The sequence below is a fragment of the Condylura cristata genome, unplaced genomic scaffold (assembly GCF_000260355.1).
Source record: "Condylura cristata isolate star-nosed mole 26May11 unplaced genomic scaffold, ConCri1.0 scaffold00025, whole genome shotgun sequence".
NCBI classification, from domain to species: domain Eukaryota; kingdom Metazoa; phylum Chordata; class Mammalia; order Eulipotyphla; family Talpidae; genus Condylura; species Condylura cristata.
Genome location: NW_004567126.1, coordinates 24,633,657 through 24,660,539, shown reverse-complemented (window position 1 = coordinate 24,660,539; position 26,883 = coordinate 24,633,657). Strand labels below are relative to the sequence as shown.

The following is a 26,883-nucleotide window of genomic DNA, read 5'->3' as shown; positions in this document are numbered from 1 at the left end:
TGTTTGTTTATTTTTTAAACTAAGTCATCTGATATACCATGGCCTGATTAAAAATGTCTTTGGGAAAATCTGTATACTAGACATTATGCTAAGTATGACTGAAATATAACATTAATCTCATAATAAGCTTCCAAAGCAGTTATCAATATCCCCATTTTATAAATTTTAGAAACTAAAATTAGTTAAACAGAGAATTAAATACTTTGCCCAAGGTCAACATGAAAAACAAGGAGCTGGAATTTGAATTCAGGCCTATACTTGATGCCCAAGTCCATGCTTTTTACTATCCTGTGCTACTTCTTCCTACAACACATCGCTGACAGTATCATATAAATTGCCTTTCCCAACCACAGTAGAGTCTCCCACCCTTGTGACTACCCATGTCCTGTGATGATCCCTGTACATGGAAGTCTGCTCTCAGGAGACAATCTGCAAGCCAAATGAAAACCACTAATGACCGTGTTCCCTGCCCAGGGGCATTTTCATTGTTAAAGGAATCAGAGGCTTAACTTAGAAGGAAGCTGTAATATAAACCACTCAGTGGAACACATATCTTACCTTCTCAGGAGGCCAGGCCCCGTGTGTATTTTAAGATAATCATTTTCATGGCTTATGCTTAATTCTTGTAGGGAAGAATCCTACTCTGAGGGTCTCCACCCTAAGGGTCCCTATTAAAGTCTAACTGCCCCAATCTGGGAGACAAAAGGCCAGATGTGGCTGCAGGCTTGTGTCTTGTCCGTGAAACCAGAAGTCCTGGCATTTCACTCTTTAAGTGCATGACACAGGAAAACCTAAATGAAATGTATTTGACATTTAAACTGTTAAATGTTTCTTGCCCAAAAATGTGCTTTCTAATGATTCTATAAAATTATCTTTTACTGTTTTTGGGAATTAGGAGCATTATCTTTATTGCTCTCACCTTTCCCACAAAAATCTTACGGGAATCAAATGGCCAAAGTGTCATCTTTCAAAGGAACTGAAATAAAATCCGCATGGGATCTCTGAGTGCGTCAAGACAAGTGGGTAGAAGAGCAGGCTCTGACAGAAACTGCTCCAGGGACTTACTATGAAATTAGCCTTCACTGTTTATTTGCTAAAGCCAGAATATACTAGTAGGTCAAAGGTCTCCCTGATAACTTTAAAGTTCCCACCAAGTATTCTAATGGGCTAAGGAATAAGATTTCAGGATGTCTTTCAAATGATGATTCAAATTCAAAATGAGAGAATGTGCAGCCCAGTTTACAAAATATGTAGAATCATATGCTTTACACAGAAAATAGAACAGGTAACTTGAAAAGGAAAATTCGTTCTCAATAAAAGTTGTTATATTACTCACCCAAAAGAAATCACTTTCTAAGAAATTCCCATTTCATCCACATTTATATATTTATATGTAACCAATTTTAGGCCTAGAACTCCACTCAAAGAAGGAGAATGTTGCCCTTACATATCTGGATGGCTCTTCTAGGTTCTGGTCATTCATGTCAGTAGGAACCATCCGGGTGGCCAGTGGTCCCTCCGCAAAAGGTTTTGGTAACTGGCCCCTGAACTCTGAAGGAATGAATTGAAGCTGCCAGCTGTCAGAAACAAAATAAAGGGTAAAAAAGACAAGGGGCTCAGATTGCTAAATGTACTTGAAATAAACAAGCCAAAAAATTTCATGTGAAAAACATTTCACTTGGAGAAAAAAATATTTCTGTTAAAACCTCGACCAGGGAGAAGAGAGGTAGAGGTCACAATTCAGTCCAAAATCATTGAGAAATGTTCAACCCATTTCATCAGCTTTCAGCAGTAAATTTGCAGCCAAATGGTCATCCCAAACAACTAGTGAAGCTTAAGATTTATTGCCAATTACCACACGATCAAAAGGACTTGTCACAACCAAAGCAAAGGTATCAGGTATATAGAGAAAAACAGTGAAATGTAAGAATACACTATGGGAGAAATACTTCATTCCTGAATAGTCCTCTAAAGGATATTTAGTTATGAAACTATTTCACAATTATGAATGGCAATTGTTAAAGCTAATGTTTTAAAGAAAAAATAGTTTAATCATCAGTGACTGATCTTGATGGAGCATCAGATACCACCAGCAAGTTACTGAAGCCAGTCCTCAAATGGAACATCATGACTCATCTTAACCTGAGTTCCCTTTTCCCTAAATAGGCCTCGTCTCTGAATGGCGTAAGCAAATACTAGGAACTCCATGTCTGTGCTATCACATCCACCAACAGACAGCATAAGGAAAGTGGGACAGATGTCTTAGTCATAGAATTCTGCAGAGTCCATACACTGGTAGAGAATTTTTTCTATTGTTGAATGACTAATGTTCCTTCTCTAAAAACACTCTTCTAGCTAGAGTTCCAAGGCCACATTTAGAAGTGAATTAATATCAGATAATTACAGATGCTTTAAAAATGGACCCCCAGCAAGAACCACTAGCAGGGGCCTAGGGCTCAGGGTGGTTCTGAAGTTCCCAGACCTCTGTGCTTAGGGGCAGAGCAGGGCACATAACCAGCCAATGTACCCAGTCAGTTGGACACAATGCTGATACCACAGTCCTCTGGGATGGCAAACTGTTCAACAACTTTTGGTGAAAACTTCCAAATGAAAGAAAAATTATGAAGACATTGTCATTAAGCTGCTCTTTTTACTCTGAGTTTAAACTCTGGAAATGGAAAGACAACTTACTTATCTGGCAGAAGGAAGCTGCTGGGAAATCGATACCACTCTTTGCCTACACAGACGTTCACAGGTCTGCCTTCTGGGACAGTGTGGATGGCTGGGTCAGTAGCGATTCGGTAAAATTCTGGATACAAATCAAGGGGCCCATGATATCCTGGAAAGGAGAAAAGTTTGTGAAAGCCGAAGATGGGTAAGATGAACTTCTGACATTTAATTATAACATGCACATTAATGAATCTCTGTAACCTATGTGAAATTTGAGTGTGACAATCCCCAGCAACTCCAGCAAGAAGTCTGCTCTACTGGTCTGCCTCCTAATGACAGTTACAGTAGAGGTCTCATTTTGCCAAAAGTAATTTATTGCTTCTTTTTCTCTATATCCTCCCACCTTCTCAACTTCTTAACTTCATTTTGCACAAATCTTGATATGCTGGATCCCAGTCTTATGTCACAAGTTAGCATACTGGGTTTGAAATTTCTTCAATTTCAAAATAAAAAGGTACCCAGAAAAGGGGGAGAGGGGAATCAATTAAGAAAAAAAGAATTAGAGTTTACGCACATTAAAAGGTATTTTCAATCTTCTCTTCAATCTTAAGATACAGAAAATACATCCCAGTCATAGTATTAAATCTACAGGTTCTCCCTGTATTAAAGTTCTCCTAGTTTAAATGACTGGGCATCAAGTAAAAACCAAGATGAAGTGTCTTGTGAGTATGGATGGATTAAAAACCAGATCTCAGAGCATCTACCTCTGAACAGTGCCACAGATCGAGAAAAGGATAAGAGTCCAAAAAGGAAAACTGTTCCCAATGCCAGCCAATTAGATGTCACAGTGTAATGTTCCAGGCGGTATTGTTGAAACACGAAGTGGTAACATTTCTAGAAGGAAAGAAAATGTACTGAAAAAAGAAAATACACCTTGCAGAATACAAATAACCATTAGATATCACAGGAAGACCAAGCGGGAAGGAGGAGCAGACAAGGTTCTACGAGGCTCTGAGCATTTGCAAACACTTAGTGGGGTACCCATTCCAAATCCTAAGGTTACAGCAAACCTTGTAAAACCACCTGCAGGTGGCCCAGCAGCGGGACCCGTGAATGCTGTCTCACTAGCAATACGGGAGAATTACCTGCACATTCTCCTAGTGTTTAAAGTCCTAATTAAAAGAAAAAAAAAAACTTAAAAACTTTGTTTTGGCACTTTTCTTTGACATATGAAATATCTCATTCGATAATGAATTTTTCCTTACTGACAAGTGTTCATCTCAGTGTTTAGTATCAACAATTTGTCTCTTGACTAAACAAAGAGGAAAAAGAGTTCCTCTCACAGGACATTCGGAAAACGCTGTCAGTTACCTCCAAACTACTTTACAAAGTAGATAAATATTATTACAATATATACACCATGCATGAATTTGCTCTCTTTGAGTACATTCCCATTAGGTTTCTTTCCTTCCTTCCTTTCCCACAGACTAGAATTACTTTTGGAAAGTAATTTTACAATATGACAAAAGCCATAAATATGTCTGAACTCCTTTCATGTTTTTGACAATCTGACCTAAAGAAAGTATCCAAATATTTACCCTAGCATTGTTTATAATACTGAAAGGAGAAAGCAAACTAAATTCTAACAAATTATAGTTAATCATTATAACATATATAACCGATTCAATATATTGTTTAACAGTGTTGCACATAAATTCAGAATATTATATTGCTATTAAAATGATGGCTACAGATATGGAAACATAAAGAATGTTAACATATAATACCACAAAATATATAAAACCATCGGTTACAGTATAATCAACACTGATATAGAAGAGGCAAAAAATGTGGAAGATGGTTTTGTTAGTGGGACTAATTATTAATGCACTTCCTAAATTATATGCAATGAAGTTCAACTACTATTACAATTTAAATTGTTTTTTTTTTTAACTATTATACTAACATCAAGGAGCCTTGAAAATATTGTGTGTGAAATGAAACACATTATTCACAAAGACTGCTTGCTTATGATTCCATTCCTATGATGAACAGGCAAATCTACGGAGACAGAAAGATTAGTGGTGGCCTCCATCTAGGGAGATACCAGAAAGGGGGTGACAAGAACTAAAAAGGGTATTTTTGATGAAAAAATTTTAAAATCAACTGTGGTACTACTGGCTATTCATATCTGTGAATACACTGAAAACCACCAAATTATATATTTTAAATGGGTGAATTGTATGGTTTGTGAATTATATCTCCATAAATCTGTGAAGGCTAAAACCTATCATCCTAATTCTTTTCTGCCAACACCATCCAAAAAGAGTCTGGACGGAGACTCCTAAGGCCATGCATACATGGATAGTCTGGATAAACTCCAACAGGGAATTGATCTGGACGGGCTTTAAGTTGGGATTACAAACTGCACTGCAGACCTAACTATCTGATAGTATCCCAAAAACCTGAGCAAGTTTCATTCTGCTGTCATAGTTGAGCAGACATCCCATTAGCCATTCCGGAGGAGGCTCAGTGACAAACCTCTTTTACAGCCACTGGACTTTGTTGGCAAGGGAGACAAATTAACACTGTAAATATGTAATTTGCAAGTGTGAGTATAATTAACTGCTAAGCAATAGAAAAAAGTTTTAATAATATGACATGAATCGGGTTTAATGTATTGATAAATGTCTTAGAGGAAACAGTCAGCAACTTAAAAAGTAAAACAGAATAAAGCAGATAAACATTTCTGCTTTAATGCTGAAACTCACCTGAAGAGCAGAAAGGGCCACAGCACCACAGAGACATATAAGTGGATATACAGGAAAAAGAAATCTCTCCTCTTTGTGAGGCTGAATGAAGAAAATCACAAACCAAATATACATTGGAGCCAAGGTAAGCCAGTATGGGTGGCCCAAATTCTGAACTGCAAGACAGAAAATATCCACTTTTCACCATATTAGAACAAAGTTTCTTATCTCTTGCTTTCAAACTTGGGAGTATGCCTTAGACACCCCTAAAATGTTTCTACTCTTTGTATTCACAGTTTCTCTAATGCAATAGAGGAGTTAAGCAGAAAGAGATATACTCTCTTTAGCTCTCCCAAGAGATCCAATACTTAAAGAGAGACATAAGTTTTCCCCCAATATTCAAAAACAGAATGTTTCTATTTTGTGTGATTTGGTAGGTTATTTTCTTGGGTCTGGGAATGCTAAAAAATATTCAATATAAATTAATCATAATAGCATTCCCTGACCCCCAAATAACTTAACCAAATCATGACAACTAGGAAGATTCTACTTTTATATGGCAGGGAAACCTATATTAGATTTGGTTAGAACACAAATGAAAATTAGAGGACTGGAAATAGAGTTTAGTAATTCCTACTACTGATGAAGATAAAAAAACCCTTCTTGAGCTCTCTCTGGTGGCGCAATGGGTTAAAGCACTGCATTATGAAGCTCTCAGAGTCACTGCAGCACTAGTTGGATCCCCGCCCAGAGAGCTGACCCACATGGCGTGGCAGACCTCCCCTGACCCACCCACTGCTCCCCTCAGCAGTGTATTTTAATAGATCTGCCTGTTCTACTCCCCACTCTGTCTCTGATAAATCTTCTCACCCACCACACCTCTGGCCTGTACCCCACTTCTATAAGCATAAATAAATAAATCTTTAAAAAAAAAAAACACACAAAACCCTTCTCTTCCAATGAGTTCACTAAGACTACGTAGTCCTGAGATTAATCAAAAGCATAACATAAAACCACCACTTCTTAGTTATCATATTAATCTTTTTTCTTTCGTCTGTTCAAATACTTATAGATCAAAGGAAAGCAACAAAGCTGAATTCTCAACCCATCACTGGTTTTTGTTAAGCCATGAATGACAGAGTTTGCTTCAAAGCAAATATAAAAACACTTTTAAAGCAAGGTTATTTTTTCCTCTTCTGCAATACCAACCATTCCCAAATTGGAAACAAAATGTACTTAAAGCATAAGAAAGAATTAAAGGAATTTAATGAACACTAATATTCAAGCACCTGCTGGAAAGTTCCTGTGGTTAGGTACGTGAGCACATAGCCACAAGCCTGTACCCCACAGAGAAGGCCTCTCTCCTGTGTTGCTTCAGTTAGATGAGCAGCGCACAAGTCACTGGCAAGGGTAGATAGACAGCGCCCCCTCGTGTCCAACAAGTCACAAAGAGCAAGTCTGGATGAAGCTATCAAGACTCTCCTCAGCAACACCTAATTAGCATTCCTAAGTTATTTCTGCAGATAGGGATAAAAACCCTTGCACTGCAACAACTTATTTTAAACCCTAAGGTTTTATTGTGATTGTTTTGGGGCTATGATTAAGGATGTACACCTCTTCAGAAAGTACTTAGAATTCTCTTAATTATAAGAAAATAAATCTATCTGACCTAAATCTTGAATGTCCTCCATAAAATGTACAAAATCAAAACCAGTTTTACACGATAAGATCATGGGTAATTCTTTTCTGCTTCTTTACAATCCTGCTCTATTTTATCTTTCAAAAAAATTATTGTTTCCATTGTAAAACACGAACATGTTATTAGCAGGAAGCACTCATTTTCTTGTTAGGTGGACATGTGTGTACATCATACATTTTAAAACCAAAACTGTATATTCATACTGTCAAGAACAGCATTTCCAGCATTTCACAGCACTAATCATTTTTAGAGTCAGGAAAAAAGTTACTCAAAAAAAAAAAGTGATCCTGCTGAAATACAAGGGGTGGAGGAGAAAAAAGTAAGAGGGTAAAAACTTAAGAAACAAAACCTCGTGATGGCATTGTGGTTATAATGAAACAAACCAAAGGTGACTTGACAACTGCTTTCTTCTAATGTTATAAAACAGTAAGCTCATTATAAACCATTAATAGCAGAAGAGTAGAATGCAATTAAGAGTCAATGGCATCGAAATCAGACAGGAAAGCCTGAAGTTCAACCTCTTCCCCAAACTCATAGAAATAGCTGCTCACATCTGCTGAACAGAAACTATGGCCACTAGCTGTCCGGAGCCATCAAAATTTGAGAAACTGACCGTGCAATACACAGTCAGAGTAATAAGCAAACAAATAGCAGCAGGACCAACCTTGCACAATGAGGCAAACACAGAAGAAAATGGAACCAAGTATTATGATTCTTAGGAAGTCCGAAGCTTCTCTCAACTTCAGTATCAAATTTGGGGGATTTCCTAGACTAGTTTATTTTCTCATTTTTCATGGAAATAATTTCCCAGAGAAATTTTGCCTTATCTGCCTTTAACATTGATCATCTTAAGCAATTTACCATGTGAACACATTTCTTTAAAAAAAAAAAAAAACCAGGCCTGAATAGGCTTATCTCTTGAGATTTTTAAAATGTTCTTGCTTCCCCCAGTGATTCTATAAATTATATTCACCTCCTCACTTGGAGGGATATAAAACTCTTCCTTTTGTTTAACTTGTAATAATTAACCAAATTTTCACATAGGTTTAAGCTAAAGATGCAGAAGAAAATTCAACAAGCTGCTACTTTCCATGGGAAGAAAACAGAGAATAAAATCAATAAGGTTCTTTTTCACTTCAGTCTGGTACATGCTATTCCTTGTTCATTCTTCCCAGAAAACCAACCACCCTTCATGCCACTCACCATGAAATCTCTGCAGCAGGTATTCCATCAGCGATGTCAGAGGTAAGACCGAGAGAGCCAAAACAAAGGCAACATTGAAATTCAGAAATCCATTAATTAAATAGAAATACCAGGGCTCTGTACCTGAAGGAGACAAAAAAGATAAGGGACCCTGAGGCTAAGGCGCCAGGACCTACTGTGGTACTTGACCCAAAGTCCTCTGGTTGAGCAACCCTGACCCTAACCCTCAAGTGATGGAGTCCACAACCCACTGTTCCGTGCTCAACACCCAGGGAAGCTCGGGATCAGCAGGCTTCACTATGTTTTTTCATCTTAGCACTTTTTAGTGAAAGTTTACACCTGCCTCTTCCCAACTGTTGCTTTTCTGTATTTGCCCTTTTCCTTTTCTACTGGTGAGAATCAGCTTTGCCTTCTAGGATCCTTTTGCGATCTGCGTGGGCTATTGGTCTCTAGCAATCCATCTTGGGGGTGATCGCCACACCAACACTTGCACATTCACTCACCTGCTGCTGTACTCGTTCAGTGTCTACGACATTTTTTCTGTAAACCTTTGCCAACCAGCTGCTCCTTGGGGTGCCCTCGCACAACCAGAACACTGTATTTCTGTCTCGGCAATTTGGAAAGAGGGGGAGATACGGTCTTTCTATGAATGTGGGAAGGTGCACCGAAATGCCTTCCACAGTTCCTGCTTCCATCAGAAGCCACAAACGAGACTGAACATTTTGATCACTGGTGCTTCAGCAATGGCCAGCTATTCAGCTGCGCAGCTCTCCTGACCACTCGGCGGCCACCCAAACTGCCATGCCCGTAAGGGACTGATACTTTTTCAGAACAAGTCAAATCCTTTAAATAGCTTATTGTAATACTGTGGTTTATAATAAAGCTATGTTTGGTCTGCATCCCCATTCAGGGCACAGAACTCCTAAAATCCTTGGAAATTCCTAAGTGACAAGATCAATAAAGATGCCTTTTGTTATGTTAATTAGGTAAATTTTGGAAAGTCCCCAGGTAACCCAAGGATGGGAGCTGGTTGCCAGGGGAACCAACCTTGTGATTAGAGGATTGAAACTTTCAGCCCCTCTCTCACCTCCTGGCAACCACTTCCAGTCACCAAAGGCCAATGGTTTAATCAGTCATGCTTATGTGAAGCCTACAGAAAACCCCAAAAAGTAGGGATCTGGACAGCTTGAGGACATGCTGGGAGAGTGCAGGCTTGGTGTGCCTGGAAGTTCTATGCCCTTCCCCACACACCATGCCCTAGGTTTTCTTTCCACCTGGCCAGTCACCTGCATCCTTTACCATACCCAAGTAAACATAAGTAAATGTCTGCCTGAGTTCTGTGAGTCACCGCCACAAATTAGTCAACGCAAGGTGGAGCCTGTGGGAACTCCACTTTCCAGCTGGCTGGTGAAACACAGATGGTAACCTGGCCTTGCAAAAGGCATCTAAATGGGGCTGGGGAGGCCTGGTCTTACAAGATTGAGTCCTTAACCTGTGAGATCTAGCCACCTCTCCAGACAGAGCGTCAGATTTACTGCTCAGTGATACTGGAAAGAGCACACATCGTACTTAGGAATACAGAGCCATGTGCAATGAAAATAAAAATGCTCTTTGAATTTAATCTCTCAACATTCTGTAAATCTACATAAAGAATGACAAAGGAAGCTAGGTCTGAATTGGTCAGTCCTCTGCCACTTCCCTCTCACCCGTATACCTCATTCACATTCTCTAGTACTTTTTCCCCTGATAAATTCAACTATTATGCTATAGCCAAGCAGGGAGAGGGCCATGCGTTTGGTAAAAATCAACAACCTGGTTTCCTTAAGAGAACAATGTCAGAGACCAAGACCCTGCTCAGAAGCTCTGAGGATTCAGAATAAAACAGAATGACTGAAAACACAAGCCTTACTCACACTAGTTTTTATTCTTTAACTCAAAATTCCTTAGAAGTGATGATGAGAAACAGCCCCCCTCTGCACATCTAGCAGGTTTTCATCTGCTCTTCCCCTCTGTGTGATTACTTCAATCAGGCAGTGAATGACACACGGGGTTTTAATCACTGTGTGTTGTGACACCCGCCTTGCACCACAGCAATTTCCTGCAATCAGCGGTGCTTAAAAGGGTAATCAGAAGGCAGAAGAGTAGTCAGAAAAATCTGACATTTTTGCAGCTTGCACAGCAAAATAAGATTAGAAATCAAACCCATAAAGCTAGAAACATTTAGGGGACGGGTGAGGGGAGAGTGCTATGGTAAGGAAGGACTCAAGTTCAACGCATGTCACCTTTTGGGACACTTTTCTCTGGCTGAAATACAATGACTGGGATTGTTCAGGAACAGAGGTCCTATCCCAGGCAAAGTTCATTAGGTACATTTATATGCTATAAAAAACCTTCTGGGTTACAGAAAATGAATGGGTGGTTTTGTTAACAAACCAGAAAAGTATGTCTTCTCTGGATTTTAATTAATATTTCGACACATTTCCGAAATTCAGTCCTTTCGGAGTCCTGTGTCCACAGAGATGTTTTCCTGCAATCCTCTCCTGACTGCTGGCATGGAGGCAGTGCTCTCAACCTGGACCTGCCTTTTCCCTTTAACAGATTCTGGGAATCTGAGCCAGTAAAGAAAAATCGGTAGTGACTGACCACTTAGAGAAAGGGAGCCTTTCTTACATCATCTATTACAAATGTTATGCTTCAATTTTGAAAGCCTGATTCTTTTTGTCATTGGCAAACAGATACCATTTTTTCAGTTTAGTTTCCGGAAATATATCTGGCTCTACCACAATTTACTCTCACCTCCTTTAGGGGATGTCTTTTTAGCTACGCATACTGTACTCTGAAGTGCAGAATGAAAATTATTAAATTGGTAAACTAAACTGTTATGTGTTAGGAGCTCATGGCTCAACTTCACTGCCAGGTTGTGAGCATTTTGTAACAGACTTACTTCCCTGAAGGATGGCGCAAAAAGTGGGGTGTAAGCCAAGAGGAGGGAAGGTTAAAGGGACACAGTCTTAAAAACAAGAGCAAAAGGGACAAAAATAGTGAATTCTACTAGCCAGGATCTTCCCCTAGTTGATGAGGCACCTGTTCTTAGAAGAGTAAAAACTTTTATCTCTTTCCAACAGAGCTAATCAACGCTGTTGCTCAGAAAACATCAAAGCTGAACTATGCAGAAAACATTCTCAGAATGACAAGCTAAGAGTTTATCTGGTGCAAAATGTTAGGTGAAAGAAAGCTGGAAGCAGGGTCTCTGCAGGGAATGACTCACCAGTCACCCTCGTTATGAAGAAAGCGCCTCCATTCCCTATATTCAAGTGAGCTAAGGGTGCTTTGAAAGGCTAAAAAGAAGGAATGTTTACTGTTCTACTGAGTGAATGAAAGGGAACTATTTTATAGGTCTTCAATTTTATAGAACTGTAGGAACTAAATTATAGTAAATCATCCTTATAAATGTCAAGTTTGCACCACCAAGAGGGAAAAGTCTCCACGCTTCAGTAGAAATTATTTTAAAAAGAGCAAAGGTTCTAGAACAGTTCTGAATGGCAGTCAGCTCCAAGCAGGCTCCCAAGATTCCACTGCACTTCTTTCTCAGCTGCGGCAAGAAGGGAAAGTGGTGGTGGGTGTTTTAGGGGAAGGTTTGCCCTTTGCCTTCAGAAGCTTCCCATCCGGTTATCTGAGAGAGATGCGGAGGAAACACATAACCGGTCAGGGTTCACAGTCTAAACCGCTAAGTGCACCCCTGGGGAGCCCTGTTGTTATTTCTGAGAGAAGAACATTTCTTCTGTCTGCCAGGCCTTCCCAGGCCCTCAGAGAGCACGTGCTTCCCTCACCACGCCAACTCGCTCACCAACAGTAACAGCTGAGAACTCCAAACATGACGGGGAGAGGGAGAACTGGGGCCGGGGCCGGTCACTTTCTTTTTTTAAACATTAAGTGTCACTTCTTCATTCTGACCTATAGCGCTTTCTGCCTCCAACTTTGCAATTCTGTCTCTACTACTCTTCATTTCCTAAGTGCCACAGTATTCCTTACGTCATCCAACAGTTCTCCCTGTTGTCTAGTCAAGAAAGTATAGAAGATCCCTTTGAAAACAAAGAACTGTGGAGCAGAACATTTACAAGATACGGCCACAACAGAGACTGACACTGTCTTGTGCGTGCAGCTTCCGCCTCAAGTACAGCTCATGCTGCAAAAACCATGTCAGCTTCAAAGAAAGTACTCAGTTTTAATCTTTTGGTTTCAGCAGCCCCTAGACTGTGACTCTGAAAGGCATGCCTCTCGTGTCTGCTGAGCAAGCTCCTTCCTTTCAGGCTCAATTCAAGGACACCCCCTCTAAGAAGCCTTTCCTGAGGCCAACAGGTGGACATGCTCCTATGATTCCCTGGCTATCTCTTCAGCACGTAATACCCTGGACTGTAATTATCTATAGGGGTGTCTGCACCCTTATCACAAAAGAAGTTCTATGAGGACACATGGTAAACACTCAGAAGCAATTCATTCCATGTTTCTTTGACAAAGTCCATTTGTTCACTCATTCAGAAGCATTTACAGGGTTTTATATATTACACATGTAACAGCACAGTGCACTTTTAATCTTCACAAAGACACTGTTTGCCAACCATAACTAATGAAGCACTTGGAGTAGAAATGCTTACAAAAGAGTCAAAATAATGCTAACAGTGTCAAGCATAGAAGAGTTTCTATGACATAAGATAAGCTGCCACATTGTTTGACAATTTATAGCTCCAAGGGACCTATTAAGTCTTTAGTATTTCCTGAATGAACTCACCAATTATAGTAAGATTAGCTAATAATTATAAAATACTTTTTGATTTAAAAAGTACTTTTGCCTTTATTCCTATCTGATGCCAAGAAAATCCCCACCCAGTAACAAGTCTCAACAGAACAGTTCTAGGTCATAACGGCTCAGGGAACAAAACAAATGCAATCTGATGGAAACTACAGAATTCATTCACTCATTCAGTCATTACGAATCTTTACTAAAAGACCTAGAATACACAAATACCTAAGATGGAAGAAGTAGTCTGTCTACATGCCTGCTAATGCATAAAGCAGTTAACAGTCGATGAGAGGATAGAAATCAAATGACCCCACTCCAAGCTGTCAAATTCAAAGATGAGATAAAAGCGTCACAATTCCATTATCAAAAAAAACCTTGTAAAGCTTGGTTGACTACAACATTGCAAGTCTAGGTGATGTCTAGTAATTCTATTCCAATACAGCTTTTTCTATTGCTAGGAAAGTAATCAGTTTCTATACATGAGGAAATAGCAAAATATGAACTGAAGTTGTATCAGTTCATCAAAGGCAGCAGAACAAACGCCAAGAACTCTTCCCAGTTAGACACTGGCTATAGTTCTGCTGGATTCCAAATCCTACGGTAGAGATCCTTCCATCCTCCTTCCATTAAACTAGAAAGCTAAACTTAATATCAAAATTTATTCTTTCTTTCCTATTCTACCTATCATTGTTTATTTCTAGATTTATAAACTTCATCAATCTAGGACTATAAAAATTATGTAACTTTCATATACTCTCCTACAAAGTTTGTAAGTAAGCAATCAGAATATTCTAATGTAATAATCCACTTATAAAAGTAGAAAAGCCAATTTTTCAAAATTAAACTCGTGTATTCATCCACACATAATGTACACTATGCTTTCAGCAGGCTCCACGCAATCCATTTCTAACGCACAAAGTTTAAGAGAAAAGTCTTTCTTCTATTGTCTTGCAGAATCAACTAAAATTGCACAAACAAACTACTAAAACAAGGGGCATTTAAATATATGTTAACTCTCCTTAGCTAAAGGGAGACATCTAGAGGCAAAAGCTTCACATTGGATCTATTCCCCCACATCCCAGTGATCTGCAAGCCATTAAGGAGTCTTTTTAAGTTCCTCCACTTAGCAATTATTCTCCAATCATGTAGCTTGTGAATTCAGTTCACTGAAAAAAAAAAACTGTTTATTTTAACCTGGTACTTGCTATCTAAAATGACAATACTCCTGAAATTCCAGTGGGCTTAATTTAATTTCATTCGTAGGCTTACTTTAAATATCATCAGTCTGTTGCTTTTATTGGCAAAATGAAAGAAAAATGAAACAGCTTAAATTGATAAGAGGCACAGATGTAGATAATGCTTCACAGCGGAGCCCTGATCACAAATATAGGATGCTCCAAGATCTTCAAGAGGAGCTACACTATTTTAATGATGAACTGTCTCCAAAAATGTTAACTGACTTGGCTTATTTGATCAGAAAAATCTCTAGCTCATCCCTTTGAAACAATTGCTACTTCAAATGGCTTGGGTCCAAACAGAACAAGCTCACTCACTAGCTGTGTGAAAGGCCTCAAGGGAGGAGTGGAAATGTCAGCCAGCAAACTACAGAAGACCACCCAGCCTAAAGACATTCCACTTTTTCCCCTCTCAACCCTAAATTGGCCAAAGTACCCATCCTCTCATGCTGACTCACCCCCATTCACTACACTTTGTCTACAGGTTTTCCGAACGCTCTCCCCCAGACGGAAGTAGCACAAATTTTTAAAATGATTATCAACTATATATATGTATAGAAAACATGTAGAGAAATATATCCCAAACCATTAATTAAGAGAAGAGAAAAATGCAACTTTTAATTGAAAAGAAAAGGAGCAATATCAAAAGTGATGGCATACCTGACAGAATCCTCAACACTCTGAAACTGGGAATAAGTGATGGCTGGACTAACAGAGCCAGTATCTGAACATCAGCAAATCCAAGAGAAATATTTAGTGACCACGTAGCTTACTACGCTCTATCCAATTTTTTAAAAAGAAGGAAAATGACTAGGAAAGAAATGCTTTATGTATTTGATTAAATGAAGCAACTGAATGAACATTTTGAGTCTCAGACATAGGAGCTGTCTCCTAGTTCTTCCCCAAATTTCAAAGAGCCTTACCATACAGGTCAGGTCCGTGAGGAGTAAAGACGTTATACAGGACGATGTTGAGTGGTGCTATCACCAACCTCCCATAGTAGTAGCTGTCAATGGCTACCACGGGCACCTGCAACAGTGGGAAAGAAACAGCAGTTGTAGAGTTCTGCTCTGCAAACTTTCCCACAATGCTGGTGGGATAAGCCCCGGCCCAAACTCATGTTGCCTTTGCCACATGAGAAGTTCATTTCAAAGTTTGAACTAAACAAAAAGAAAACTCACCAGAAAGAGTATCAAGGCCACCACGGACCAGTAAAAGAAACTCTTCCACCGGTGTTTCATGACCAGCAAGTCAAAGGCAATAGGTAAACTATTTAACAGAGAAAGGGAAAGTGGGCATTAAATAAAATACTTCGATGACAGACTCAGACAGGTCAGAATCACGCATACCCCATGCTGAACTGAGAAGGTAATGTCTCTGGCAGTGACCGTGAGGAAAGAGTGCTGGTACGTGAGAGGAGTCTTCTCAGAATACACCAGTCTGTGCCCAGGCCCCAACAGAGTGCTATGCGCGCCACAACACACAAGTACAGAAATACTGAGCTTCTGGAATGAGCTTCACTGTGTACAATGTGCAACTGACACTCACCATGTTAACTGTAAATGGCCCCTACTGCACTCTATCCACCCAATCAACTAAATGTGTTCTCCCCTCCATGGTTTATTAAGTTTTAGTGGTAATATCACAAACTTTATTTCAATTATCATATATTTCCTTCTAATACCATCTGCTTGTCTTCCTCTCGCTGACATTCCTCAAGCAGGTAATATGTGTGCTGCTGTCAGTATTTCTTCCTTACCGCGGAGCATCAAGCTACCGAGACCTATCTAGGCCCACAGGAATCTCCTCTCCGGCAGCCGCAGCAGCCCCTCACCTCCCTTTTTGTTTATGCTGCACATGACTCAAAGCATCTGTTCCTGCTTCTTCAGGAACCCTGGTTCCGACACTTTTCTGGCTTCTTCCTCGTGCTCCTTTCTAGGTTTCTTCTGCCCCCTCGCCCACGGTAGTGTCCTGTCTCTAAAAGCAAACTTCAACTGTTCTTTTTCGACACTCACTATCTCAGTGGGTGCCTCCCCTCACACTGCATGGACAATCATCTGCATAGCCACAACCAGGTTACTAGTCCGTCTTTACTCAGGCTCCAGTCACAAAGAATCCCTGACTCACACCATTCTACTCCACAGAATCTAATATTCGCCAACGACAAGCTCCATTGCCACCTCCTTTGTAGAATCCCCACAAAACCAATTTCTCCCATCTCTGAATTTTTTTTGTAAAGATTTATTTATTTGTGCATACAGAACTGGGGTACAGGCCAGAGATGCCGAGGGTGAGAGGATTCACCAGAGACAGAGTGGGGAGCAGAACAGGCAGATCGACGAAGTACACTGCTGAGGGGAGCAGCGGGCAGGTCAGGAGAGGTCTGCCACACCATGTGGTCACCTCCGGGGCAGGCGGGAATCGAACTCATGCGGAAGTGGCTTTAGTTTCTTAGTGCTGTGCTTTAACCCGCTGTGCCACCAGGGAGGGCCCCATCTCTGAATTTTTATGGTACTAATCTCTATCACTGGTTGCAGTGTCACAGGATATCTCTTATATGATTTGAATTTCACATTCTATTATCTAAATTATGTGTTAAGATGTCTGTGTTTTTATTTCTTTCTCCCCAACTAGTTACCTTTACATAGTACCTGTAACTCTCTTTTGATGGGTCATCATACCTTTAATTAATTGCTATCTGTCTTACTACTAAAATGTAATTTTCAAAGCTGTAGCAATGATAACTATCTTCTGTCTCACTACTAAAATGTAAGTTTCAAAGCCGCAGGAATGATAACTATCTTATTTATCATGATATCACCCATACTTCACACTAAGTATTCAATAAATGATGGCTCCTTAAGAGACTGTGATCCTGAAATCAGTTATCTCAGCCAAAGGCCGACCAATTAAAACATGCCACCCAGAGGAACTGGGAATCCATGAAGTTCAATGTAAATGGAGCAGAGAGTAAAAGGAATAGAGGAAGTCACAAAAGGAGCTGGGAGAGTTGAAAAAGAAGATCGGGGCTTTGTCATGTTAGAATTTGTAGAGTAGGGTATTACTAAAGGAGCTGACAGTATATATTTTTAAGCTTCACAGGCCAAACATAGTCTTTACTGCATACTGTGTACGTGTGTCTTTTTTTTTTTTTCAAAGATATATTTATTTGTGCATACAGAACTGGGGTACAGGCCAGAGGCTCAGGGGCGGCGAGAGGCCTCACCAGAGACACAGTGGGGAGCAGAACAGGCAGATCTACGAAGTACACTACTGAGGGGAGCAGTGGGCAGGCTAGGAGAGGTATGCCACACCATGTGATCACCTCCAGGGAAGGCGGGAATCGAACTCATATGTGGAAGTAGCTTTAGCTTCTCAGTGCTGTGCTTTAACCCACTGCGCCACCAGGGAGGGCCATGTGTGTCTTTTTTTAAACAGACCTTTAAAAATATAAAAACAGTTTTGGGGCCAGCTGAATTTGGCCACAGGTCATGAAACAGAGCAATGGAAAAGTCATTAGAGAGTTTAAAACAAACCAAAGAGTGATAAAACCCTGTTTGTCTTTTAGGGTGATAAATCTATTTTGAAATGGAGAGTAGATTTACAGGGGCAAGACTAAAGACAAGAAGATCATTTGGGAAGTTATGTAGTAACCCAAGAAAAGAGAAATAACGAATGTATAAATGAAGCTCAAGGGATAACTGGAGTAGATATCAAGCTATGGGGATCATCAGGACAACTGAGGGACAGCAGGAGATCTAGAAGAGGGCCTCACACAAAATCTTGAAGAGTGCAATAGATGATGTGCAGAATATAAGTAAAGACTGAAGGTAGAGAAATCAGACTTTAAAAGGCAACTAGGAAAATTCTGAATGCCTATTCTCTTAGTAACTAGTCTTCTAAATAGCTCAATAGCTAAATCTCTACAAGTGTCAAGACATATGTTCACTAAAGTCTTGTGTATAATAACAAAAAACTGAAAATCAAATGTCTATCAATAAAGCAATGGTTAAATAAATGATGGACGGATAAAAAATGGAATGTTATGCACCTGATACAAGGAGCAATATAAAACCTATGTACAGTAGAAAATACATAGACAAATCGTTCTGTTTAGAATGCATATATGTTTATGTTTATGTCTATGCAGCATATGTACAGGATAAATTCTGGAAAGAAATATGCAGAACTATTAGTAATGACTGTTTGTAGGTTGAGCTAGAAGAGAATTGGTACTTTCAAACTCATGCAATCTGGTGTCTTTTTAGAAATAATGGTATATATTACTATAATCACTTCCACAGCCAACTAAAATCTTTTCCTAAATTACTAGTGGTAATTTACAGACAAGAAATCAAGGCAGCACAAAGTAGAGTGAAGAGGTAGAAATGAGAACTACAAGAGGAATGAGAGATACCAAGGAACTTGGGGGGAAAGATGCTGGGACAAGAAAGGAAAAGCACGGACAGGGAGCTCAGATTCCGCTCGAGTGACTGGAAAATACACAGCCCAGCGTGGTGCAGTGGAAGAAGACCAGTTGTAATGCTCAGGAGGCCTGGATCCGCAGCTCACAAGATCTTAACGGCAAATTCCGAGCCACCTGGAGTCTGTTCTCTCCTCTGTAAAGCACTAATCGGTGTGTTTCTCTCATACTCACTGTAAGGCTGAGGGATAATGCTTATAGGGGTTAGCCGCATCCAACACGCAGTAGATGCTCGACAGTCACTGTTCTTACTAGAATAATACCAACAATCAAAGTCCTAAGAGAAATATTCTACCATTTCCCAGCATCTTTGTAGTTTAGTTAATTAGTACGACGTTAGGTTCTAGTCAGGTAAACAAAGAAGTAAGTTAAAACACGAACAGGTGCAATATACTAGTGCTACAAGGAAGACAAAATGTGTGCGTTCCTTACCCAAGAGCCGCACTGAATGGCCAGCCGAGGATGGCCCCAGCTGCTACTCCAAGCACAGCGATGGAAGTCTTATCCATGTACCAGCCAGTCATGGCTATCAGAGTCGTGTACATACAGAAGCTACTGGGGAGGAATGCTGCAGCAATCAAGAAGTGAAAAATGGACAAAGGGATGAGTCTGAGTACTATGAAGTATCAATTATTACAAATGTACCTCTCTTGCAAAACGCCAGTAACCAGGAACATATTGGGGGCAAAACTACATGGAAATGTTCAGTAAAGTTAAAAGGTAAGTTCCCTGATTTTGTGATGGACTCATTCCTGCTTTCAAGGTCCCAACCCAGTGCCCAATTACACAGCACCAACCAATCATGTCAGTCCTTCCTGACCTGTCCTGCAAATCCAAAACTTACTGAAAGCCAGGTTCTATTTCCAGACCAGGAAGATGCTGCAATAGATCTACAGTCATGGCTGATAATCTGTTTCTGAAAGTTATCTCCTGATAGCCTTCTGAGACTATCGTGGTATAAACCTACACCCCATGGACATTCTAGGAAGCCTTCTCAAGGGCGAGATGTTCCTGACAGCACTGCTTGGCAGCCTATAGCCACTGACACAGACAGAGTGGCCCTCTGCTGTCCCCCTCGTTATTTCCCTCTGGCAATACTTTCCTGTACAGAGAAGACTGAATGTTTATAGTCCTAACTGATGTCTGACCAAAGTGTTTCTTTTTAAAGATTTATTTATTTATGCATACTAAACTGGGGTAGAGGCCAGAGGTGCCGGGTTGGTGAGAGGATTCACCAGAGACAGAGTGGGGAGCAGCAGGCAAGACAGGGGAGGTCTGTTGTGCCATGTGGGTCACCTCCCTGGCTGGAGATCGAACTCCTGCTGCAGTGGCCCTGCTAACTTCCTAGCTCTGCACCTTAACCCCTTGAGCACCAGGGAGGGCCCTGTGTTTCTAACACTCTATATAAAAAGGCAGATCTGCCTCCCTGCTATGGAAGGCCAGCTTCAATGTACACTAGAAAAAATAAACCAACTCCAACAAAAACCACAATAAACAAGCAGTATAACTTAAGAAACTCACAAAGAGTTTAGAGGTTCTGTATTAAAGGATGCCTTTCACTTATCTGTGCTTTAACAACCTCAACTGAAATTACAAACTAGAGATCCTCCAGGTATCTCTCACATAAGACTCAATTTGAGGAGTAGCAAAGTGATTAAAGAAACAGGTGAGGTACAACCTCCACAAGTAAATGCTAGATAATACCGCTGAATCCAAAGTTGTCTACTCCAGATGCCAATGTAGAGGACACTGGGCCCTCCCTGGTGGCACAGGGATTAAAGACACAGTGCTATCAAGCCACTGCCAGCCACTACAGCATGAGTTTGATCCCTAGCTGGTCAGGGAGCTGACCCACATGGTGCAGCAGACCTCTCCTGCTCCCCTCAGCAGTGTACTTTGTAGACCTGCCTGTTCTGCTCTCCATGCTGTCTCAGGTGAATCCTCTCACTCCCTGCACTTCTGGCCTGTACCCCAGTGGTTGTATACATAAATAAATTAATTTTTTAAAAAGAGAGAGGACAATGGGGCCTCTGCCAGCTCAAAGGACAGAACAGTATCATTAGAACAGGGCTCTCAAAATTACTCAGGTGTGGCGCCCTGAGGTCTCTGCAGAACATGATTTTTTTATAATCAATGAAGGAAAAGTAAATATATAATTTTGTGCTGGTTACTACTTTAATGTATAGTGTTGTACACTATACTCTTAGGAACTTTGGTTTCTGAGCAGAAACTACTTAGAATTATATCAAGCAACTTCATCTTTTCGAGAATTTGAGAAATGACTACCTTTAGAAAGTGGATCACCTTGGTCACACTTTACAAGCCAACACTCTAGATTAGGGTTTCTAGTTCTAGAAATGTACTATAAAAGAAAAAGCCCCAACAAAGATGCACGGCTCGATTAACACCTCTAGTGCAAACAGTGGGCTGAAAGCAGAATTATCAAGAACATTTTTAGAGACAAATAACTTATTTGAGTAAGACAAAATTCTTTCCCCCCACAGCAAAGAAAGACAGTGGTTGGTTGAGTTGTGCAAACTTGCAGTGATAAAAACACATTAACATAATAAAAAGAAGCCTGGTGAAAGCAGCAGCGCCCATCATTATGAATTCTTTGACTTTTAGTAAGTCTTTTCACCTTTCTAAGTTTCAAGGTCCTCACATATAAAATGAGAAAACATTTACCTTCTTTATACCTAGGATTGTTGTAAAGGTCAATCAAGATCATGTAGATAGGCGAACAGAGCTCTGCAAAGTACTGACATCTTATATAAATATACCTACATTTGGTGAAATTTTCCTTTCAATACACTATCCCACCCCCGCCCTTTTCCTTACCTGATGATGAGCAAAACATGCCCGTGCTAAGAACCAAAAAGGCTAGCATCATTCGACTCACGTGCAGCCCAAACTTCTTGCACACAGCCCTAGGAAAAAGGCAACGATTATCCCATAGCAAACCTTAAGGACATTTCAAACCAGAGGACAAAACATGTCTACATCACAGGGGAAGTGAACAGCTGAGGTCAAATACAGACTTCAGCAGGTTTGGTAGCAATTTCACAGGCATAAGAAACCCAACATTGCTATTCTTCACAAGGAGTGGAGTGCTCTCTACCCGGGAGGAAATGTACACTTTCCAGGCTAAACTTAAGTCTGTTTTTTGTTCTTTTTTAAAATAGGAAACAGCATGATACTGTGATACACCAGGCCTGAGAGTTGGCTGAGCACAGGTTCACACCTTGGCTTTGCCAGTGCAGGCGTAGCCAGCCTGTTAGATCTGTCTCTGTCAGATTCCTCACCTGGATGGTGACAATACCTGCTTTAACATATTTCTGTGGAAACAGTGCATGGAAAAATGCTGAGGAGCACATAGATCCTCAGTAAATGGTAGTTGTTCTCAGACAAAAAGACTAGGAGATAACCCAAGTGGTAACAAGGGGTTATCTTGGCCAATGTTTCTCCAAGCAATTCTATACTTCCCTTTAAGTCTGTCTTATAGGTTTTTTTTTTTTTAACCTACAAATAAAATACTAAATATTGCTATCCTAGTGCAACTCAGAACTTCTTTCAGAAATAAATTTGCTTCTTACTAAATATATCCTTAAATGAGAATGTTAATGGTAAATTCACTATCTTTTTTTTATTTTTCTTTCCTTGGTAATCAAGTTAGCTCTTGGTTTTAAAAAATGGTTCAGCTGAATGTACAATTTTAGGATGACATTTTCTGCAGCACCTTGTTGCTCACTTTTTTTTTAAGATGGAATAAGCCTGTGTTTTCAGACACTTTCACAAAAAGGCTTTGAGTGAACAAACTTCCTAGTGGAGAAAGAGAACAAGAAAATGTCATAAATATTTAATGGAATATTATCCAATCACAGTAATAAAAAAAAGGAAAACCTGTCATTTTCAATGCATGGATGGACCTTAAGGACACTATGCTACATGAAATGTCAGATAAAGAAAATACTGTAGATCTCACTTATTTCTTACTTTAGATTTTACTTGTAAGCAGAAGGTAAAATGTTGGTGGTCAGGGGTTGGGGGGAATGAGGAGATGTCAGTCAAAGGATGCAAACCTCCAGTTATAAGATTCTGGGGATATAATAAACAGCCTGGTGACAATAGTTAGCAATACTGTATTTTATATTTAAAAGTTGGTTAGAGAGTAAATCATAATGTCCTCACCACATACAAACAAGAATTTGCAATTTGTTCAGTGATGAATATGTTAATTAATCTTATGGAGGTAATCATTTTATAATATATATATATATCAGATAATAACCATCTTGTACATCTTAAACTTATACAATGTTATGGGTCAATTATAGCTGAACAAAGGTGGGGAAATTTAAGAAGCAATTCAGATATAGTATTAGGAGTGAGCAGGAAAGTGTTTTTTACTCTAAGCACTACTTACATTATAAGAGAAATAATCTATACTATATTGGACTTACTCAAAGCACTTCTAGAAGCAAAGCTTTTCTACTTACTTGTAAAAATAAAGTTCACAGACACAGCTCACAAAAGCCAGGAGACATCGTAAAAAGTAAAAGACAAGAATCTGAAACAAGCACAGAACAAGAAGTCAAAGATAAAAAATAGAAACAGTCAAATCCTTTTGAAAGGTAACACAGAACAAGAATCATACAAATTTCATATCCCTAGACTCAACTGTGATTCTAGACAACAGAAGTAACTCAAACTACTAATCATGACAATGTTAACTGTGGTACTACCATAAAAACAAAACTGTTTTAAAAAAGATAACAGCTAATAACTCATGCTGCATATAGCTCATGGATATTAAATTTAATATAGATATTAAAATCTGTGGCTACAAAGATAGTAGGAAAATTCTTTGAATATGCGGTTCATTTACTCAACAAGCATTTCTTAAATAACTTGCTATATTAGTATCAATTATCTAGGTGAAAATGCGTAATACAATATTATGGACACATCTAAGTTAAAATTACAAAAATCAGAAGTCTATGAGAAGACTGAAAGCTATATAATGGTAAAAGTGACTATGTCAAGCTGATGAAATTTATGTAATTTTCCTTCTCTCTTCCAAACTGTAACTAACTTGTAATTAAGGAATACCAATTTTAAAAATAAATGTAACAAAATAAAATAATAGGAGTTATAACAAATAACTTTCATACTACAGTATATTGATACTTAACAGGATTAAATATCTCCAAATATAAGCACTATTTAAACATATACTATAATTAATGTAACTATGTATAACTTGAAAATACTTTCCATTTCATCACTACAACCCCAAAAAAGTTCAATAAAGTGAGCCAGATTCATTAATTTAACAAAAATGTACTGAAAATCTACTATGCACTGAGCACTATTTCAAATGCTACTAGGAATGTAGATAATTTTTACAAAGTGTGTATAAGGGTTCCTCATTTAGCTGGGAATAGTACAAGAAGTTACAGACAGTACAAGAGAATAGAAGTTAAAAATTAAATGAGATCATATAGTTAAGTGTCAACACTATGAAGCTATCCACAGCAACTGCATCATGATCTGGATCTCCAGGCAGGGAGCTGAACCACATGGTGCAGTAGACCTCACCTGTCTTGCCTACTGCTCCCCTCAGCAGTATGCTTCAGTAGATTCTCCTGTTTTGCTCCCTACTTTGTCTCTAGTAAATCATCTCACCCCGCCACACACACACATAAACCTCTAGCCTATGCCCCAGTTCTTGTATGCATAAATAAATAAAATCTTTAAAAAAAAAAAACTGGATAAGACTGAAATTAATGCATCTTACAAATTTTATTCAAAGGGATAGAAAACCTGGCTAACTCGATTAATCATTTCAGGGATAGACAGACTTAACACTGTCAGAATATTTATTATCATAGCAACATGTAAAATCAGCAGAATTCTGAGGAGGGGAAAACTGATCTGGTAAACTTAACTCTAAACTGACCTCTAAAATATAAATACTTAAGGGTGGCACAAGGAGATAAGTCTCAGCACTATCAAGCTATTGACCCCCAGCCCAGGAGCTGACAGCACAGATGATCTCTTCTGTCTCGCTCACTGCTCCCCTCAGCAGTGTATTTCTGTAGAAATCTGCCTGTTCTGCTCCCCACTCCGTCTTTGGTGAATCCTCTTACCCCTTCTTCCCCATACTTATGACCTAAATCCCAGTTCTTTTATGCAACAATAAATAAAATAAAAAGTAAAGTAGCCATGATAAAAATACCTCAACAAAAAGTGGGGAGAAGGCACAATGGACTGCGGTAGAGGATTATGTTGCTGGGTGTGATGTGGTAACACACACCTGAATGGTGTGGTCCTTTTCTGTAAATCCTATACAGTGTTAAAACTAATGTAACTGCAAAAAGAAAGAAAAAATTTTCAAATGCCTCAGCAAGCAATTAAGAAGCTGCTTGAACAAATGAAATGGATTCTCAGTAGATAGCAAAGATAAAAAGAAAAGCAAGTGGAAAGTTTTCAGAAATTAAAAAAATACAATAACAAAAAAAAAGTTCAATGACTATGGTTACCCAGTCATTGAACAGAAAGGACATAATAAAGGGTCAGTGAAGTAAAACACAGAAGAAACAGTTCAACCTGAAGAAAAGAGAGAAAAAGGCAGGCAGGGTAATGAACAGAGACTCAGGGACCTATAGAATTATAACAAAGGATCTAACACTCAAATCATTGCAGTCTCAGGAAAGGAGAAACATGGCAAGGCTGAAATAATAGCAGCTAACAATTTCCCAAATTTGGTAAAATTTGGTAAAAAATATAAACCTACATTCAAGAGCTGAATAAACTCCAAACAGGGAAAACCTAAAGAAATACACAAGTCTGAAAAGTTATCTGGTTAGGTCTAACTTCTAATTATCCTTGAAGTATTCTGCTTAAGTTAGGCTTGTAATATGCGATCCCACTGTGCTTTTCCTCCATAAGACACAGTGTGTTTATAATTACTTGTTCAATGCTCATCTTCCCCACTAAAACTGTCATTTCAGAAGGATAGAGATTTAGCTACTGTTAAATCTCCAGCACTTAACAAACTTCTACCAAATAAAAGTTGCTCCATTAAATACTGGTGAACAGGAGACTTAATGAATGATTCTTTTTCAAAACAAAGTCCCCTCTTAACTAGTGATATGTTTTGTCCTTTTCTCAAAACTATTCCAGAAACTCACATCTGTAATTGCTTCCAGGTTGCCTGCCCTTACCTTATTAGTCTGTAGAATTCTTGCATGAAATGCAGCTGGCCAGGCATGAAGCAACAGGTAAGCATAGGAGCGAATGGCATAAGTTGGGGAATATTCCCAAGTCTGAAACCCCTTTCCATAGATGAGGTAGTGTGTCTAAAAGTATAAAACAAGAGTAATTCAGGGTTATAGTGTCCAAAAATGCTTATTAAAAGATGCAGGTGAAATTCCTAAACTTAAACATTAAAGATATAAAGGTACACAAAAAAGCTAAGATCTGTAAATAATAGGTTAAAATTAAAATGACATTCAAAAGTCTAATATTCTAAATTCTAGAACATTCTAAATTCTATAAGATTGTTGTTTGGTCAATATTAACCTCTATTTATTTATTTATTTTGTTTGTTTGTTTGTTTTCATTCTTATTGGCCAAAACAGAGAAACTGTCTTATGTTTTCCTTAAATTGTCTACACTATTCTTCTTTGATGCAAAGTGTGATCAGAACATTTTACTTATGAATTTTCTATACCAGAGCAGTTACAACATTATAAATATATGAATCAAGAAATAGTATAAATATACTACTTAGCAATGATGTTTATTTTAGTAACCATCAGAAAAAACAGCTTTGGAAGTTCAAAGAAAATGGTTGCTTCTGTGGAGTCGAATCTGAACCTGAGAAGTGGAACCAGGAGTTACTATTTTTCCTTCAAGCTTTGCAGCATTTGTTAACTTTAAAAAATACTTTGATTTTAAAAATTGTAATAACAAATTATATCTTTTTGTAACCAATTAACTACAGTCCCCAACAGTAGGTTTATCATCAGTTTAGAAAA

At 39.0% G+C, this 26,883-nt stretch overlaps 1 protein-coding gene across 3 annotated transcripts in view; it reads right to left on the bottom strand.

The window, feature by feature from the left end:
• The window catches only part of ALG9 (ALG9, alpha-1,2-mannosyltransferase), a 62,666-nt gene that overhangs the window by 34,430 nt on the left and 1,353 nt on the right, over positions 1-26,883 (bottom strand). For all 3 annotated transcript variants that reach the window (XM_004689275.2, XM_012729768.1, XM_012729769.1), the window contains exons 3-13: positions 26,068-26,202; positions 23,338-23,408; positions 21,680-21,768; positions 19,274-19,409; positions 15,540-15,627; positions 15,282-15,387; positions 8,323-8,445; positions 5,442-5,596; positions 3,435-3,564; positions 2,692-2,839; positions 1,448-1,577 (exon numbers count right to left, since the gene is read on the bottom strand). In XM_004689275.2, the coding sequence (XP_004689332.1) occupies positions 1,448-1,577; positions 2,692-2,839; positions 3,435-3,564; positions 5,442-5,596; positions 8,323-8,445; positions 15,282-15,387; positions 15,540-15,627; positions 19,274-19,409; positions 21,680-21,768; positions 23,338-23,408; positions 26,068-26,202 (1,311 nt within the window). The remainder of the gene's footprint in view (positions 1-1,447; positions 1,578-2,691; positions 2,840-3,434; positions 3,565-5,441; positions 5,597-8,322; positions 8,446-15,281; positions 15,388-15,539; positions 15,628-19,273; positions 19,410-21,679; positions 21,769-23,337; positions 23,409-26,067; positions 26,203-26,883) is intronic.